The following is an 18694-nucleotide window of genomic DNA, read 5'->3' as shown; positions in this document are numbered from 1 at the left end:
GTAAACACCGGACCGAAACGAGGAAGAAGTCCTGGCGCCATGGCGACCCCACCCCCGCGGGGGGAAGGCTCACTGATCTACCCCGAGTCCCGAGGCCAACCGCGGCCCGTCCCCTCCGGTGCCCAGCGCTCCGCCCGCACCCGGACGCCGGGTGACAGCGCGACGAACGCCACGGGCCTCGCTCCCACAGGCACGGACTCGCACGGGAGGCTGGGTCTCGGCCCCGGCGGTACGAACTCCCGGCCGCAGGCTCCCGCGCACCCCCAGCGCGACTCGACCGCGGTTTAAGCGGCTACACCCGCTGAAGGACGTCCAGGTGACGGGGGCGACGGCCGTCGCAGCGTAACGCCAGGCCTGGTGGGGGTCTGCGAGCTGAGCTCTTCTCTTCACCCCGAACAGTGAAAACATACGGAGAGCTCCAGCGCTCCCCGACCCCGGGACCGGGACCCCGGGTTCACGGCTTTCCGTCTCCCCGTCGTCCTGCCGGCTCACCTCGCGGCGGCGGCGCCGGGCACACCGCACGAGGAAACCAAAATCAGCGCCCCAGGGAAACGTGAGTTAAGGCAAGAGCCCAGCGTCACACGCAGAAGTCGAGCTGCCACGCCCGCTTCGAGTCCTGACCAACCCAAGTCCTCAGGCGACCCGCGGTGCTGTAGCCCCCGCCTCCTGGCGTGCGACTGCGCCTGCGCCTTCGTGTGCGCGTGCGCCCAGGTTCCCGGAAACGCCACGGCCGCTACGCCACGGCCGCTCCGCCCCGGCCCGCTCAGCCGGAGTCAGAGATGAGAAGAGCCCGCGGTCCCGGGGCGTCGAGGCTGGGTTCGACGGAGTAGAGCTGGCCTGCGGAGGCTTTCCTTCCCTAGTAGAGGGAACGAAACTCCTAGGGCGCGCGTCCCGCCTCGGCTCGGCCCGTAAAGCCGCCAGGCCCCGCCCGATCCCTCCATCTACTGACCTCCGCCTCGCCCTCGAGCCCAGGTAGCGTCAGGTCCTACCAGGCAACCTTTGCCTGGACTTCGCCAGGGGAAAGCCAGTAAAATCCAAATAAAGCACGGAGCATAGTCACTACTACTGTTCCACGTTGCCTTTTTACTTCTGCCAAACGTGACCAATAAAAGTAAGATGTTGACATAGGGAGAATTTGATGACGAGTACACGGGAATTCTCTATTACATTTGCAACTTTTCAGTGTATTTTTCTAAAATTACGTTTTTTGAAAAGGAAGGGGGGAAGGGGGACCTGGATATAGTTGGATCCAGATTTGGACCTATGATTCATGCCGTCATCATGGATCAAGGCTCTCTCTAATTTTCATCTGTTAGTTTGCTTCCTCATGGTGTCAGGGCAGTTTTGCTGCAGCTCCAAGTATCCCATTCTCACACAAATGCGTTCGAGATAGAAAAGGATCAGATGAAACAAGTGTTTTCCTTTTATGAGGGAGGAGAATAATACCTGCCCCCATTTCAAGATGGGAATTGACAAAGATGCTGTCCTCAGCGCTCTCCAGCCAGGCTGTTCAGGGCTTCTCAACTAGACCTCAGCCCAGACCTATAAAAAGTACAAACTCAGCCCAACTGATTTCATCCACTCCCCCCCCACACACACATATTAAAACATTTAACATTATATTTTTAAAAAGCGAACACAGAGTTTCTTCTTAAAAAATATTTTTTTAATGTTTACTTATTTTTGAGTGAGACAGAGTGTAAGCAGGGGAGGGGCAGAGACAGAGGGAGACACAGAATCCAAAGCAGGCTCCAGGCTCCGAGCTGTCAGCACAGAGCCTGAGGCGGGCTCGAACTCACGAACTGTGAGATCATGACCTGAGCCAAAGGCAGACACTTAGCAGACTAAGCAACCCAGGTGTCCCTAACATGCTTTTCAACAGCTCAAGCCACATCCCTAAATGACCCTAGCCCTCTATACCTGCCAAAAGAATTTACTATTTGTTCTAACCAACAATTGATCATAGGCCCTTCACCACCCTTTCTTAGAGGATTTACTAAAAAGGATTCACGATTTGCGGGTCCTTCCTTTGTCCATTTGAGGTAGGTATCTATCTCCTACAACCGAGTCGTGTCTTTCTCAAGCACTGGAAAGCCCTTCCTTTGAAATGTAATCATCAGAAAAGATAGGGCCTCGGTCTCCCAGACTCTGTGCGGCACATACAGCTGGCCTAATGGCATTTACACGACCCACTCTGGGTAATTTTTCATTTCCCTGACTCTACTCAAGCCCGTCCATTCCCCATCTCTACACCCTTATTCACCCTTTAAAACACTCAGCCACCTCTGTACAAATCCAAGTTGAGTTCAGTTCATGCTGGACCCAATTCTCTATTTCAGTAGTATATTACTGATTAAAATCTGCCAAGGCCAAGGGAAATCACAGCACTTTTCATCCAGAGCAACCTTTGGTTTCTCGGACTCCTCGGATTATTTCCAGGTTGTCACACGGTTTCTCTGGGATTGGACTTTAGGGCGGTTGGGTGAATTTTTTTTTTTTTTAATTTTTTTTTTTAACGTTTTATTTATTTTTGAGACAGAGAGAGACAGAGCATGAACGGGGGAGGGGCAGAGAGAGAGGGAAACACAGAATCGGAAGCAGGCTCCAGGCTGTGAGCCATCAGCCCAGAGCCCAACGCGGGGCTCGAACTCACGGACCGCGAGATCGTGACCTGAGCTGAAGTCGGCCGCTTAACCGACTGAGCCACCCAGGCGCCCCAGGGTGAATTTTTAATACAGGATGAAATAAACAAGAAAATGGCACAAATTGGTGAACACATATCCCGTGTGTGCACCTTTCACCCACCCTCCCCAGATGGTGCCATCTTACAACATTCTACAACATCATCACATGAGGACATTGTCATTGGCACAATACTACTAACTAGAGGCCAGTTTTACACAAAATTCACCAGATTTCACGTGCACTCTTCTTCTATATGTCAGTCTGTGGAATTTGGCCACACGGCTGCTATTATGCTTCTCTTTCTCCCGAGAAGCAAATGATCCGACACCGTTTCACATTCAAGCAGAAGTGTTGATGAAAATAAACTTCTTTGGTAGCTGAGGCGTGTGCACAAAACCGCTGCCTCCAACGAAACCCCAAGGTGGGTGTGCTGCTGGGCCCAAGTGGTGGTATTTCTGGCAATGATCCAACAAGTGCCTTCCGTTTCGGTCCACTCACATTCGTATAGGATAGGGCTGCACAGGTCCCAAACGAGCTGGTGTCTCAATACTACACAGTACAGTTACGTTCACTGTCTCCCCAGTTTTGCCAGATGGGGAAAGGCACAATATACTCCATTGTGCCCTTAGGAATTCTGACCAAAGTTTTAAAGCTATGGTGCCAGATTCTTGCCTAGAGATAAGCCTTGCTTCCCATGTCCACAGTTGCAGCTCTGGTCCCGGGACCACTGTATGAGTTAGAAGCAAAGGAAGTTGGGAGGATGTAGGGAAGAATTGTATACTCAGTTCGGTATCCCCCCCCCCACCCCCTGTCCCCCACACTCCCCAGCGAAGGCGAAAACTCTGTCCAGTGAGGGATCTCCCTCGGCCCCGCTCATGTTGAGCGTGAATCCTTGTTCATGAACGTGTGTGAGCCCTACATACCCTTACCTCCTGTTTGACACAACCAAGGTTTCAGATGCCTGTTACAGTTCTCTGTGGAACCACTTCTCTGCAGGTGAAAATGTGTTGCTTGGCCTGCAGAAACGTATCTCGTCAGCGCAAATTGTTCCAGTATCTTCTGCTCTCCTCTCGCTCTACACCGGCATCTTCTGTGTACACAAACCCGCGTCCAGAAATAGTGTGTTGTCTGGACCATTAGTAGCCTCCCAGGCTACGACCTTCACCCAACTGGCCAGCTGTGGACAGTCTCTCCCATAACCTTCTACAACCTTGGTCTGTCTTAGAAACATAAGAGTCCTTGGCAATTTTTTTGCCTCAGAGGGTGCAAGAGTCCCTGTCCACAATTATCCCATCTCTGCACTGCTGGCTCTCCCCCACCTCCACGCATGTCATGGATTCGCTTGCCACTTCCCACAGACACACTGGAATAGCCACCTGCTTGGCCCAGTCCCATTCCAGTCCTGGAAGCAGTTCTAATGATGAGCACTGGCGTGTCCTAGGCTAATCCCTCCCCTTCATTCCCATTGTGACTTCCACAGGGCCACGCCCAGTATTGGCACCCTTCAATCCCCAGCTTTCCACTGCCTCTCCCCATGACCATATTCTCAGGCCATAACGTTATAGACACGCAAGTTAGAGACCCAGACAGAAATCACCGTGCAAGTCAGGCCACTCTACTAATTTGCTTTTACCATCCTTGAGCAGAGTAGATGTAGCTGCCCTCCTTAAACCAGTCAGCTCTTTGTTGGTCGGTAGAGATGTTTGTAGAGCATGGCCCAAGCGACCATGAAATCCTCGGGTGGTCCCAGAGGTGGCCTTGAGGGGAAAGAGGTACTCCGCTCATGAAGGCAGTGAGTGTCCTTTACATTCTCCTTAGCCTGTTCTCGTAGGAGCCATTTCCGATTTCCTGTGGAGCATCTGCTTGGCGCCCTCCCCACCAGAGCATTTCTCAGGCATCATCGGAGACATTATGGCTATAACAAGTTAAGGACCATCCTGTCCTTGACTCATGCAGGCAGTCTTTATTAATGCTCACAGCAAACTCATGATACTTCAGTGGAAATTTTCTAGTACCAAATCTTAGAGAAACTGGAATTCATCTTTCTTTGCCCTTCTCCATAACATTTTGTGTTGTATTTTAGGCAGATTGGTCGATGTGTGAGCATAGTGAGCCTCAGATCGCTTAAAAATTGCAGCCCAGGACTGCAGCAGAAGTTCAGAAGTGAAACCATCACAGAGGAGGAGCTGGTGGGGCTCATGAACAAGTTTGTGGAAGACACAAAGAACAGGATGTACAGGAAGAAGGGCTGGCCTGATACTGCATATGGAGTGACAAAAATTGGTGTCACGGTCCTGTCCAGAATCCATGCCAGGAAACTGAGTGAGCAGAGGAGAGGGGACAAGATCCTCCTGAATGCCTACTGCCCTGGCAGGGTGGGTGAGATCAGACATGGCTGGACCTAAAGCCTCTAAAAACCCAGAAGAAGGAGAGAGACCCTCATCTCCTTGCCCGTTTGCCCTCTGATGCTGAAGGGCCTCATGGGAAGTTTATTAAACAGAAAAAAGTTCAACAGTGGAGAGTTGAATTCACACCTCCATCCATGGGCCCCTCTGTGATACCCCCTCCCTTGCCCAAAAGGACTCTTTCAATGTCAATAGTATCCCTATCCAAAACATAAGTGTGAAATATCCCTACTAGTATTTAATTTCACTAGGTTGCTAATTCTATAGAGGATTTATTTTTACTTTTATTTTTATTTATTTTTTTCAAATATGAAATTTATTGTCAAATTGCTTTCCATGCAACACCCAGTGCTCATCCCAGCAGGTGTCCTCCTCCATAACCAATACCCACCCTCCCCTCCCTCCCACCCCCCATCAACCCTCAGTTTGTTCTCAGTTTTTAGAGTCTCTTATGTTTTTGCTCCCTCCCGTTCTAACCTCTTTTTTTTTTTCGTTTTTTTTTTAATTTTTTTCTGTGAAAAGACAGAGACAAAAGAGATCAGTGAAATAGTGAACACCAGAAATGGATAAATGGTTCTTTATGAATGCCTGTGTGTATAGACTGTATATTCAAAACTTCCTGAAAAATCTAATACACCTAATTAGATCAAGAGAAGTTACATACAGTTTAGTTCAAGGGGAAGCAAACATAGAAAGGGACAAATAAGTGTTGTACATTTGCAGGACACGGAGTCCCTATAGGATCTACTCAGATCTGCTCTTATAGCTGAAAGAACCTAGAGCCCATGAGCATGGTTGGATGTGCCAGGCAGCATTTTTCACCGGCCTCTAGTGTATCATGGGCAACACATCTGCTGTTGTCCATGTTCTAACATCCCTGTTCTAAAGGTGCCTCTACTTACCGATTACTTTTCACTCTTCACCAGGGATTTTCAGGCTTACCCAAATGAAAGTTGGTAGACCCAGAAAAGAAGGGTAGGGTCCTCATTTTAAAAGTGTTTCACATCCAAAGGGCTAATAATTTCCTCCCTGTGAACTTGTATTTCTACACTGACTGTGAGGAAACTCAATGTGTAGAGTAGCACAATAGAATCTCAATTGCTACTTTGGCAATCTATGACCAACGTCTTCTTTCCGGGATACCATAAAAACAACACTACATACATACGTACATACATATATATATGTATGTATGTACATACATGTATATATATAACAGCTACAGGCTACAGGCTCCAAGACTTACGAACCATGTGATCATGACCTGTGCTGACATTGGACACTTAACCGATATAGCCACCCAGGTGCCCTGAAAATTATTCTCTATAGAGAAATAAGCTGTTGCTCCCATTTATTCTCTTTAAATTATTCTATGGTTTTATTTCAAAAAGATATTACAGTATCCTCATCTCTAAGGAATCCAGCCAATGTTGGAAATATGAACATTCTTCATCAGATGTTAACTTAAAGTACTCTAAGGAATTGAGCAAACTTTGGAAATCTGAACATTCTTCTTCAGATACTAACTTAAAGTAGTAGTTGGAAATACAGTCTTATTAACGCTACACTTACCAAGGAAACCTTAAAGAAGGTGTTCTCAACACTCATTTAAGAAGGTACTGCTTTGCAACATCCTATAGCCTGAAAAGCTACTGAGGAATTTGGTGGCAAAAATCACAACAGTAAAGGTATCTCACTCACACACACACACTGTCTGACATATTGATTCTAGAGAGGATAGATGGGCGGACATTCTAGATGTAACATGCTGGGCATTTTATATATGGTCCCCATTAAGAACATGGAGAAATAATGGATCTCAAGGTCACAAGCACATCTGGTTGCAGACGGAGGTCATGTGACATCCAAACTAGTGGATCTTCTCACTCCTCGAGGACCTCACATCATTTTCCCTACATCTCCCTTCTTCAAATGAAGCCTTACAAAGTAATGCCAGAGAAACAGAAAATAAGAGGACTGTGCTTGATCGGGCCAATATCTTCCTTATTACAGGGCCCAGGTATTTCATGGAAAACCACAGGAAGCACATTTTAAAACTTTGAAGTGTTTTCTAAAAATCTCTTGTCAGTCCAGAGGCTTAACAACTGGTCCTCTTGATATTAGAAAACATGAATCTTCCAGGGAATGTGATGAATGTTAAATCATCAAAGGTCATGAAAACCAGCTTGGAATTATAGACTCTGAATAGCCTTGAGAATCAAGTAATGCACTGGAACTTTGTGACCCCAGATGAGATGATGTCTAAAATATCCTGTGTTGTGTAGATCACTGTGGCTCTGCTTGAGGACAGTGAGGTTTGAAGAGTAGGAGACAGTGAGAGATTTCCTGACAATAAATCCCTGGTCACATACACAGTAATGGTCTGGATAAACTGTAAGCCCAACACACACCCTGGCCGCACCAGCACAAGAGTCCTTTCTTACCTAGGTGACCAGCTTTTCACGGTGACTGTGACAAGGCAACCCTTTTACATACCACCTCACACACAGTGTCACACACAGTCACACACACAGTCTCTTTCTCAAACACTCACACTCACACATCACTCACTCCCATGCACTCACACACCCATAAAACAAGGACATCGGGATGGCCCATACACTTCTTTGTGCATAGACTGTATGCATTTCAGTTCACAGTCCTCACAATAACTCTTAAAAGCCATGAGTCCACGCTGGAGACAAAATGTTTGGATCAGAATCTCTGCTGTGTAAACTCTACAAATGCTTCCCATTCCTGTGTGTGTCCTGTTCTGAGCTGTCAGACCAGAAGGCTCTACCATCGGTCCCAGTTCCAAGGAGAAGTCCCCTAACAGCCCCCCTGTCCATCTGGGGATGTGGTCAGTGGGTGGGATATGCCTGGGAAGAGAGCATGGTTGTGGCATCCACATCTAGGAATTTCCACACAAAACCTTTTACTCCCCATCTGACTTCTCTCATATACCCAAGTAAGCATTCTCACAGGTGATTCTAAACTTCCTGAGATAAACAAGACAGAATAGACAAGAGGTCATCACTCCATTACAAACAACCTACAGAAAATTAGTAGAGATTCTCCATCTACTGACTATACTAAAGCTACGTAAAAAAATGGTTCCAACCCCTGTGAGTAAATGCAGCTGTCTTTCTGGTATACCAGTTACCCAGTGTGGGTTCTTCTGCCCCCATCTTTTTTTATTTCAAACATTTCTATGTGTGGCAATTTTGACTCCTAAAACATATTTTATTTTTATTATTACACAGGCAGATAATATTTTTGAAAGTAAAATAAATATGATTAGTGGTCGGTAATAAAATCTGACAGGTGCTTATTAAACATTTGACAAATATGTTCCATTAAACTTACACTTAACATGCTGTAGATGAAAGGAAGGACTGGAATCGCTGACCCCTTTCTAAAAAGTGTTCACCTTAGAAAATAGTTACATTACTAAGAGAGTTTCTTTAACTCATTTTAATTATCTCTAAACACCACTTAATGAGAGTCACAGGGTCATGCATTGTCTCTCCCACTGAACTTGTATGGCACTGCCATTCTGTCTTTCCAGGATATTGACATAAAACAGGGACAGTTTCCTAAATTTCTTGAAGCTCTTATCATTGGTACATTCTCATAACCTTTCTATTGGGCAAAAGATACTCATTTAAATGCAAAAATAGTAAACTATTTATACATGTCAATAACAGCTCACTTTTATGAATAACTATATTTTTAAAAAGAATTAGTGACAACTGTGAAATTGGTTTACACTTTTAATAGTTTTACTGAGATACAATTTATCATACACTTCACCCATTTCAAATATGCAATTCAGTGGAGTTTAGTATATGGACAGACTTGTGGAATGATCACCGCTTCAAGATTAGCATACGGTCATCACCCCGAGGAGAACCTGTGCCCTTAGCACCAGCCCTCTTTTCCTGAAATCCCACTACCTGAAGCAACCTCCAGTCTATTTTCTGTCTGAACATTTACTTTTCTGAACATCCTGTATAAAGAAAATCATATAATGAATAGACACTTTTGTGACTGGCCACTTTCTTTTGGGTAATGTTACCAAGATTCATCCGTGTTGTAGCATTTCTTTCTATAGCACCTCTTTAACATGTGACTGTTCCACAGCCCCTTCCCATGACCATATTGCCTGGTAATTTCTCACTGCTCCCAGGTTGATGAAATCCCAACATAGAGAAAATAGCCATGCACATTAGCCCATGAGGTGATTTGTTTTTACCTGGTTACAACAGAGCAACAGCCCACAAAACCATGCAGTCTGTTCTCCTACAAAAGGTAATCAATAAACTGATCAGTTGTTTGTTTGTTATAGACAACCATTCATAGAGCACTGGCCATGGGACAATAAGATGTTAAGATGGTCTCAAAGGCGACCTGTGAAGAAAAGTGGTTCTCTACTCATAATTGCAGTGAGTGCCCCTCACATTCAGATGGCATGTTCCCGTATAAATCGCTCTCTTTTCTTTTGTTTTTAATTTATTTTTAGTTTTGAGACAGAGAGAGACAGAGCATGAGCAGGGGAGGGGCAGAGAGAGAGGGAGACACAGAATCCGAAGCAGGCTCCAGGCTCTGAGCTATCAGCACAGAGCCCGACGCGGGGCTCGGACCCACGGACCATGAGTTCATGACCCGAGCCAAAGTCAGCCACTGAACCGACTGAGCCACCCAGGTGCCCCTCAGTCTCTTTTCTTTATGGGACATCTGGGCACTGTGCTCTCCAGTAGATCATTTCTATGACATCATCTGAGACATTATGAGTGTTACAAAGCTCAAAACTGTACCGTATCTTTCACTTATATAAGACTACATTAACACTCTTAGCATACTGCTAATTGTCTCCCAAATGGACAAATGCAGGAATTTTGGTACTCATCACTCTCATGCATGTGATTCTATGTGACTATTTGTGTTGTATTTTAGGCAGTGTGGTCACTGTGTCTAGCATAACGAGCTTCATAGCTCTTAAGAACTGCAGCTCAGAACTGCAGAACTCCAGAAGTGAGACCATCACAGAGGAGGAGCTGGTGGGGCTCATGAACAAGTTCGTGGAAGACACAAAGAGTGGGGTACACAGGAAGGAGGGCTGGCCTGATACGAGGGCACTCACATATGGAGTGTCAAAGATGGGTGTCACCGTCCTGTCCAGAATCCATGCCAGGAAACTGAGTGAGCAGAGGAGGGGAGACAGGATCCTCCTGAATGCCTGCTGCCCTAGGTGGGTGAGAACAGACATGGGTGGACCTACAGCCATTAAAATCCCAGAAGAAGGAGCAGAGACCCCCGTCTACTCGGCCCTTTTGCCCTCGCATGCTAAGGAGCCTCACAGGGAGTTTGTTACGGAGAAGAACGTTGAACAATGAGGACCCCACCCTCAGTTCCCTCCATGGAACCCATTATGATACTGCCACGATTTGACCAAAAGAACTCTTACACTGTGAACAATTTCCTTAACCAAAAAGATAAATAAATAAAAGGAAGAATCAGTGTCCATACCGAATACTCACAATGAATTGGCTACTAATTCTGTGAAGTCTTTTGTGATTTCTTCTGTGATATATAAGGGGAAAAAATGAAATTGATGAAAATAATAAATGAACATCATAGATGAATAAACAGGTTAAGTAAATGTCCACGTGTGCAAATTGTTTCATGCCAACCAGCCCAAATTCTAACAGACCATAAGCTAGGTCAACAGAAGGGACAGTTTAACTCAGGGGTTGGTAAACATTAGTGAATGAGCCAAATAGTGAATATGGTTGCCTTTGTACACCAATGGTCTCTTTTGGACCCACTCAAATCTGCCGTTCTAGCTTGAAAGTCAACAGAGACGACTTACAATCTCATGAATGGGGCTGGGTATCCCTAGCCAGCATACTTTATCAGCCTCTACTATGACATGGGCAACCCCACCACAGATAGACATTCACTGTGGTCTCGTTAAATATCAAAGTCATTGGAGGAAAAGGAGCTGCAAGGTGTGAAATGGGAGTGGGCACTAGAGGCATATCCATGAGACAACCTGAGACAAGGGGGAAAAGGGAATATGGGTTGGTATCAGTGCATATGAAAGAATTACTGTCAAATCTCAAGGCTAATGTGCTATTCATGTAGGGATAAATGGCCACCAAGTGTGTAACATTAACACAGTTCAGCAAAGCCTCCACAGAAGATGAACATATAAGGAAAGTGAAATACTCATCATTGTTGGGGCTTGTTTGGTGGACACATGGGTGTCCGCAGTCCTATTCTTCCCACTTTTCTCTCTGAGAGCTTTCAAGACAAACATCTGGAAATAAAAAGGTCTTGGCTCTGCTGCCTTACGCGACGACCTTGAGCAAAACCCTGCCTGTTGCTGTCTGTCAATCTCCTCAAGTGTACAATTCAGGGGAACTCATAGGATTGCCGAGAAGAGGAAAGGCACTAATGCAGGTGAGCAGGCTGCAAACAAGGGCGGTGCAAAGTGCCCTCCGTAGGCGTCCCCGGACTGGGGCCTGACACCTCCAGGGCCCAGAGGGGAGCTTCTTACTGCCCCACACCCAGCCTGGCTCCCGGGGGGCCTCCCACCACCTCCCACCCCTCCCAGAAGCATCCATGTGGTACAGACTCCCTCGTCTTGTGATTATTTTCCAGTCTTCACCAGGGGTTTCAGGCTGACAGAAATGAGAACTGATGGGCCCTGCAAGCAAGTGTGGACTAGGGTCCACACTTTAAAAGTCTTTCCCTTCAGAAGGGCTATGATTTTCTCTCTGTTATTTGGCTTTTCTAAACTGACCCACGATGAATAACAAATTCTAGGACAAAACAGTAGCATGTCAACTGCTGGGTTGGAAATGTACCCCAGTATCACAGAGATCTTTTTTCCCTGATGCTTTAAAAATAACACCTATTTGTATATAACACGTAGCAACTGTGACCTTGGACAAACATAAGAAATAGGCAGTATAGGCGAACAGGAGATTATGTAACCATTAGATCAAACATTCCAAGCAACTCCTTGGCCACAGTAAGTGTTCATAAACATTCCCTCCCACTTGGGGCCCATTGGGAATTACACAGAAGGAGAAGCCCTGCTCACACCCCAGTCTCAGCACAGGACCTAATTCTCTGTTTCTCCCTCTTGAGATTCTCCTAAAAGAGCAAAGAAGTCTGTGTCCTCCGACAGTTCCCCTGTAAAAGTAATTTCACTGAGGGGTGCCTGGGTGGCTCAGTCTGTTGAGCATCCGACTTTGGCTCAGGTCATGATCTCACGGTCTGTGAGTTTGAGCCCCGTATCCGGCTCTGTGCTGACAGCTCAGAGCCTGGAAGCTGTTTTGGATTCTGCGTCTCCCTGTCTCTCTCTGCCCCTCCCCCACTCATGCTCTGTCTCTCTCTCTCTGTCAATAATAAGTAAACATTACAAATTAAAAAAAAAAGTAATTTCACTGCATCTTGGAAGAAAGCATCCATTCCCATTCTACAGAAGAAGGACATGTTCCTGAGACAATATCCGTACTCCTTTTCTTCTGTTGAGGTTTCTCCAAAATAATATTAGTTCACTTACCATGCATCTCTAGCCCCTACTAACCTATGACCAACACCTTTCTTTGGATAGCAAAGCAGTCCAACCAGAACTAATGCTGGGCCCAGAGGACAGATCCTAAGAGGACACAGTCCCGGTTGGCCTCAGGGTGCAGCCCCAGGAGGTACAGATTTGTTATAGCGTCATTAGGAAACCTTCTGGAATATTGTCCCCTCCTTTCATAGAAGAACGAAGGCGGGGCCTCGGGCTCTAGGACTCACAGCACTGGATCCCAGAAACAGTTTTGCTGGCATCTCTGACTGTGGCCAGGCCTTGCCCTCGGTTTGGCCCACAGCTCCATCCGCTACACACACAGAGCCTCACTCGCGTTCCACACAGCTATGTGTTCGGACACCCGCGTGGCGCTGGTGACCGGGGCCAACAAGGGCATCGGCTTGGCCACCGTGCGTGACCTGTGCCGGCAGTTCTCCGGGGACGTGGTGCTCACGGCACGGGACGAGGCGCGGGGACGGGCGGCCGTGCAGCAGCTCCAGGCCGAGGGCCTGAGTCCGCGCTTCCACCTGCTGGACATCGACGACCTGCAGAGCATCCGCGCCCTGCGCGACTTCTTGCGCAAGGAGTACGGGGGCCTGGACGTGCTGGTCAACAATGCAGCCGTCTTCTTTGACAGTAAGGACGTGGGAACTCTTAGGTCAGGAGACTTCCCTTAGGGGACCACCCAGGGTGGGTTGGGGCCGGTGTGTGAACCGCTGCTCTGGGGCCGTAGCTCAGAGGGGATCTAGAACGACCTCCCTAGGGAAGAAGATAGTCAGGAGGCACAGGGAGAGCAGAACCCTCCAGAAGTTGCAAGCCTTTCCAGCCAGAGAACTTTGGCATTGTCATGGATCAGACTCTCAGGGACCTCCCCCAGGTTGTTGCAAGCTACTCTCATGGGACTTGAGCGTCTCCATGAATTTTTAAATTATTACTAAATATACAAAACCCCACAGGGCCACCTGAAGAGATACCATTGCACCTTACCTTAGCGTCTTGCAGTGAGTGGTGTCAACCTACAAAGCCACCCAGCATCAACCAGTCAGATAATAAATGTTGGGATAAACTGTTCACTATCCTACACACTATTGAGAATTCACCCGATTACACACAAATGCTATTGTCACTGCATCAAATTTTCTCAATGGCTACTACTTATTAACCTATTCTCCTTCTCCCCTACAAGTTGGTGACCCCACCCCCTTACATATTCAAGCAGAAGTGACGATGAAAACAAACTTCTTTGGTACCCGAGACGTGTGCACAGAACTGCTGCCTCTAATGAGACCCCAAGGTAGGTTAATTGTTAACCAGATCTCTATGGGCTCAGAATCCATTCAAAAGGCCAATGTTTGCTCCGTTTCTTGACATGGAAAGACAAACCAAAAGACAGAATTATGGCCTTAAGGACATTGAGGGATAGTAGATATTATCATTTTTTAATCCTTTCTTCAAAAAGAGGTTTACTGAAATAATGTAGCCACAAAAACAAAATAAGAATCTACAACACCCAGGTGCTCACCACCAATCTTAACCAGGCAATCAGTATCAAGGCCATGTAATCCCCTTCCCACATTCCATATCTTTTCCCTCCCATTCCCCCAAATTCCTATTGCTGAATTTAAAGGATACTCTCCTTAAAGGGATGAGCTGTTGTTCTTTTTTCTCTCTAAATTATACCAGGCACTTATCTCAAAAAAGATATGAAGGTATAAGCTGTGGTGCCTCAATGGCTCAGTCAGTTAAGCGTCTGACTCTTGATTTCGCCTCATGTCACGATCTCACAGTTTCGTGAATTCAAGCCCCACATCGGCCTGTTGCTGACAGCACAGAGCCTGCTTGAGATTCTCCCTCTCTCTCTGACCCTCCCCTGCTCACACTCTCTGTCTTTATAAAAAATAAATAACACATAAACACACAAAAAGATATTAAGATATAAACATCTCTGAAGAATTGAGCAAACATTGGAAATCTGAGCACTCTTGTTCATTAGATATAAGGTTCAAGTAAAGATGGAAATACAGTCTTGTTAAGGCTACACTTACCCAGGAAACTTAGAAAAGTTGCTCTCAACCTTCACATGAGAAGATACTGCTTTGAAATATCCTGTAGACTGAAAAACCACTAGAGAAATTTGGAGAGAAAGTGACAATAGCAAATGTATCTCACTCACACTCACTCTGACATATTGATTCTAGAAAGGATAGGTGGCTGGACATTTCTAGGTGTGATGTGCTAGGCATTTTATATATAGTCCCCATTAAGAACCTGGAGGAATAATGGATTTCAAGGTCACAAGCACAGCTGGCTGAAGACCGAGGTCATGCGACATCCAAACTAGTGGTTCTTCCCACTACTCAAGGTCCTCAAATCATTTTCCCTACATCTCTCTTCTTCAAATGAAGCCTTACCCAGTAAGACAAGGGAAACAGAAAATAAAAGGACTCTTCCTGATTGGGTCAATGTCTTCCTTATCACAGGACTCCCAGGTACCTCAGGGAAAACCACAGGAGGCATATTTTAAAACTTTGAAGTGTTTTCTGAAAACCTCTTATCACTCAAGAGACTGAAGAAATGGTAATCTTAATATCAGAAAACATGAATCTTTCAGGGAATGTGATGAATGTGAAATCATCAAAGGTCACAAAAACCAGCTTGGACCTACAAACTGAATTTCCTTGAGAGTCAAATACTGCCCTTGAAGTTTGTGACCCCAGATGAGTGATGATGTCTAAAATACCCTGTGTTGTGTAGATCACTGTGGCTCTGGTTGAGGACAGTGAGGTTTGGAGAGTAGGAGATAGTGAGAGATTTCCTAACAATAGATCCCTGGTCACATACAGAGTAATGGTCTGGATAAACTGTAAGCCCAACATACAACCTGGCCCCAGCAGTGCACAAGAGTCCTTTCTGACCTAGGTGACGTGCTTTTCACAGTGACTATGACAGGGCAATCCTTTTACACACGATCTCACACACAGTGTCACACACTCACAGTCACATTCACATACAGTCTCTTTCACACACACTCGCATTCACACAAATCTCACACACTCCTGTGAACTCACACACCCTTAACATAAGGATGTCAGGAGGGCCCATACACTCCTTGGCACACAGTCTGTGTGCCTTCCAGTTCAGAGTCCTCAAAATAACACTTGAAAACCATGAGTCCGCTATGATGACAAAAATGTTTGGATCAGGGACTCTGCTGTGGAAGCTCTAAAAGTACTTCCCAATCCTGTGTGTGTCCTGTCCTGAGCTGTCAGACCGGAAGGGTCTAAAGGGTCCCACTTCTAAGGGGAAGCCCCCTGACAACCACCCTGCCCACTTGCAGATGTGGTCAGTGCAGGGGACAGGCCTGGGTTGAGGGAATGGTTGCAGCATCTACTACAAGGAATTTACCTACAAAACCTTTTACTCCCTGCCAGGCTTCCCTCAAATACACAGGTAAGCATTCTCACAGGTGATTCTAGACTTCCCAAGACAGACAATATAGAAGAGAAACAGGGTATCTTTATTACAAACAGCCTGTAGAAAGTTAGAAGAATTTCTCCATCTACTGACTATACTAAAGGTATGTAAGAAATAGTTCCTAGCCCCTATGAGTAAATGCATTGGCCTTTCTGGTATACCAGTTACCCCAGTGTGGGTTCCTCTGCCCCAGTCTTGTTCTTTTTCAAAGATTTCTTTCTCTCTGTTGCAATTTTGAATCATGAAACATAGTTTATTATATTATTACCCAGGCATATAATATTTTTGAAAATAAAATAAATATGTTTAGTGGTAAGTAATAAAACCTGAGAGGTGCTTCTGAAACATTTGACAAACATGTTCTGTTAATCCTACACCAAATACGCTGTAGATGAAAGGAAGGACTGGAATAACAGATCCCTTTCTAAAAGGTGTTCAGCTTAGAAAACTGTTACATTAATAAGATAGTTTATATAATTCATTTTCATTGTTTCTAAACACCACCAATGAGAGCCACAGGGTCATGCATGATCTCTCCCACTGAACTTGTATGGCACTGCCATTCCTTAGTGGGATGGAGGTCAGAGTTAAGTGACCATGACTGTCTTTCCTGGATATTTACATGAAAAAGGGAGAGTTTCCTAATTTTCTTGTACCTTTTGACTTTTTTTATAATCTAAAAGTACTCACTGAAATATAAAAATACAATCAATATTTAAATGTAAAAATAGTAAACTATATATGTCAATATAATGTCATTTTTATGACTACTGATATATTTTTAAAAAACAGTGAGTGAGAAATGTGTCATTGCTTTGCACCTTTAATAGCTTTATTGAGATAAAGTTCACCTACCATACACTTCACCCATTTCAGGTATGCAATTCACTGGATTTTAGTATTGACAGAGTTGTAGAACCATCACAACTTCAAGATTAACACACTGAAATCACCCTAAGGAGACCCTTCGCCCTTAGCTATCTGCCCTCTGTTACCCCTTTCCCCCTGCCCTAAGCAACCACCAATCTACTCCCTGTCTCTAGACTTCGTTGTTCTGGACATCTCATACACAGAATCGCATAACGAGTGGTGTTGTGTAACTGGCCTCTTTAACGCTGGACAATGTCGTCAGTTGTCATTCACGTTGTAGCATGTACTTCATTTCTTTTTATGGCATCTCTTTAACATGTCAGTTTTCCACTCCCTTCCACGACCACATTGCCTGGCATTCTGTCATTGCTCCCAAGTTGATGAAATCACAAACATAGAGAAAATAGCTTGCAAGTCCGCTCAGTGAGGTGATTTGCTTTTCCTGGCTCATCAGAGTGACAGCCTATCAATGCAGTGCTGTCTTTCACCTTCGAAAGGCCTTCAATAAACTGATCAGCTCTTTGTTGGTCAATAAACATCTGTTCATACAACATCATCTAAGTGACCATAAGATTTTTAGGGGGCTTCAAAGGGGACCTGTGAAGGAAAAGTGAATCTCTATTCATGAATGCGTGAGTGCCTCCTTACAGTCCACTTAACATGTTACTGGATAAGCCATTTTCTTTTTTTTAGGGAACATCTGGGCACTGCCTCCCCATTAGATTCTTTTTTTGACATTATATGAGATATTAAGGGTATAACAATTTTCATGTTCTTCGCTTATAGAGTCTTCATTAACACTCATAGAAAACTGGTAATTGTCTCCCAAATGGACAGATTTTAGCAAATTTGGTATTCATCATTCTCATGGATGCCATTCTATGTGATTTATTTGTGTTGTATTTTAGGCAGAGTGGTCAATGTGTCTAGTATAATGAGCTTTGTAGCTCTTGAATACTGTAGCCCAGGACTGCAGCAGAAGTTCAGAAGTGAGACCATCACAGAGGAGGAGCTGGTGGGGCTCATGAACAAGTTTGTGGACGATGTAAAGAACGGAGTACACCAGAACGAGGGCTGGCCTGATATGAAAGTAGTCACATATGGAGTGTCAGAGATGGGTCTCACAGTCCTGTCCAGAATCTATGCCAGGAAACTGAGTGAGCAGAGGAGAGGGGACAAGATCCTCCTGAATGACTGCTGCCCTGGGTGGGTGAGAACAGACATGGGTGGGCCAAAAGGCATCAAAACCATAGAAGAAGGAGCAGAGACTCCTGTCTACTTGGCCCTTTTGCCCTTGGATGCTAAGGGGCCTCACGGGGAGTTTGTTATGGAGAAGAAAGTTGAACAATGGGGACTCCGCCCTCAGTTCCCTCCATGGGTCCCATTATGATACTGCCATGATTTGACCAAACAGATTACACTGTCACCAATGTCCTTATAAAAAAAAAAAAAGAAAGGAAGAAAAGAAGAGAAAAGAAAAAGGAAGAAAAGAAAAGAATCACTATCCATATCAAGTACTCACACTGAATTGGCTACTAATTCTGTGAAATCTTTTGTGATTTCTTCTGTGATATATGAGTAGAAAGAGTGGAATTAATGACTATCATGAATCAACATCATAGATGAATAAACAGTTCTAAGTAAATGTCCACGTGTACGCATTGTTTCTTGC

At 45.4% G+C, this 18694-nt stretch overlaps 2 protein-coding genes and 1 pseudogene across 3 annotated transcripts in view; all 3 read left to right on the top strand.

Moving 5' to 3' along the window:
• Positions 1–3463, top strand: part of LOC132675561 (carbonyl reductase [NADPH] 1-like) — a 35213-nt gene extending 31750 nt beyond the window's left edge. Inside the window, exon 2 of the transcript XR_013557827.1 lies at positions 2999–3463. The gene's annotated coding sequence lies outside the window, so the exon portion shown is untranslated. The remainder of the gene's footprint in view (positions 1–2998) is intronic.
• A 6020-nt stretch (positions 3464–9483) lies between these two features.
• On the top strand, positions 9484–10525 carry LOC132676286 (carbonyl reductase [NADPH] 1 pseudogene; annotated as a pseudogene).
• Positions 10526–12555: 2030 nt separating this feature from the next.
• LOC132676872 (carbonyl reductase [NADPH] 1-like) lies at positions 12556–18492 on the top strand. Of its 2 annotated transcripts, none has more exons than XM_081796557.1 (3): positions 12556–13314; positions 13898–13972; positions 17931–18492. In XM_081796557.1, exons 1-3 carry the CDS (start codon positions 13026–13028, stop codon positions 18410–18412), a joined length of 846 nt encoding a protein of 281 aa, XP_081652683.1. In that variant the 5' UTR covers positions 12556–13025; the 3' UTR covers positions 18413–18492. The 2 variants fall into 2 exon arrangements, with proteins under 2 accessions (XP_081652683.1, XP_060484836.2); XM_060628853.3 differs by having other exon boundaries at positions 12599–13314; positions 13865–13972; positions 17931–18490.
• The last annotated feature ends 202 nt before the right edge of the window (positions 18493–18694 follow it).

Source organism: Panthera onca, chromosome C2 (genome assembly GCF_046562875.1).
Source record: "Panthera onca isolate mPanOnc1 chromosome C2, mPanOnc1 haplotype 2, whole genome shotgun sequence".
Classification (NCBI taxonomy): domain Eukaryota; kingdom Metazoa; phylum Chordata; class Mammalia; order Carnivora; family Felidae; genus Panthera; species Panthera onca.
The sequence above is the reverse complement of the archived record's forward strand: the minus strand, read 5'-3'. Positions and strand labels throughout refer to the sequence as shown.

Excerpts from the sequence above, each read along its gene's own strand:
- LOC132676872 (XM_060628853.3), top strand. The coding sequence starts at position 13,026 with ATGTGTTCGGACACCCGCGTGGCGCTGGTGACCGGGGCCAACAAGGGC. Across the intron at positions 13,315-13,864 it reads TGCAGCCGTCTTCTTTGACA|TTGGTGACCCCACCCCCTTA; the intron begins GTAAGGACGTGG and ends CTCCCCTACAAG. Across the intron at positions 13,973-17,930 it reads GCCTCTAATGAGACCCCAAG|GCAGAGTGGTCAATGTGTCT; the intron begins GTAGGTTAATTG and ends GTTGTATTTTAG.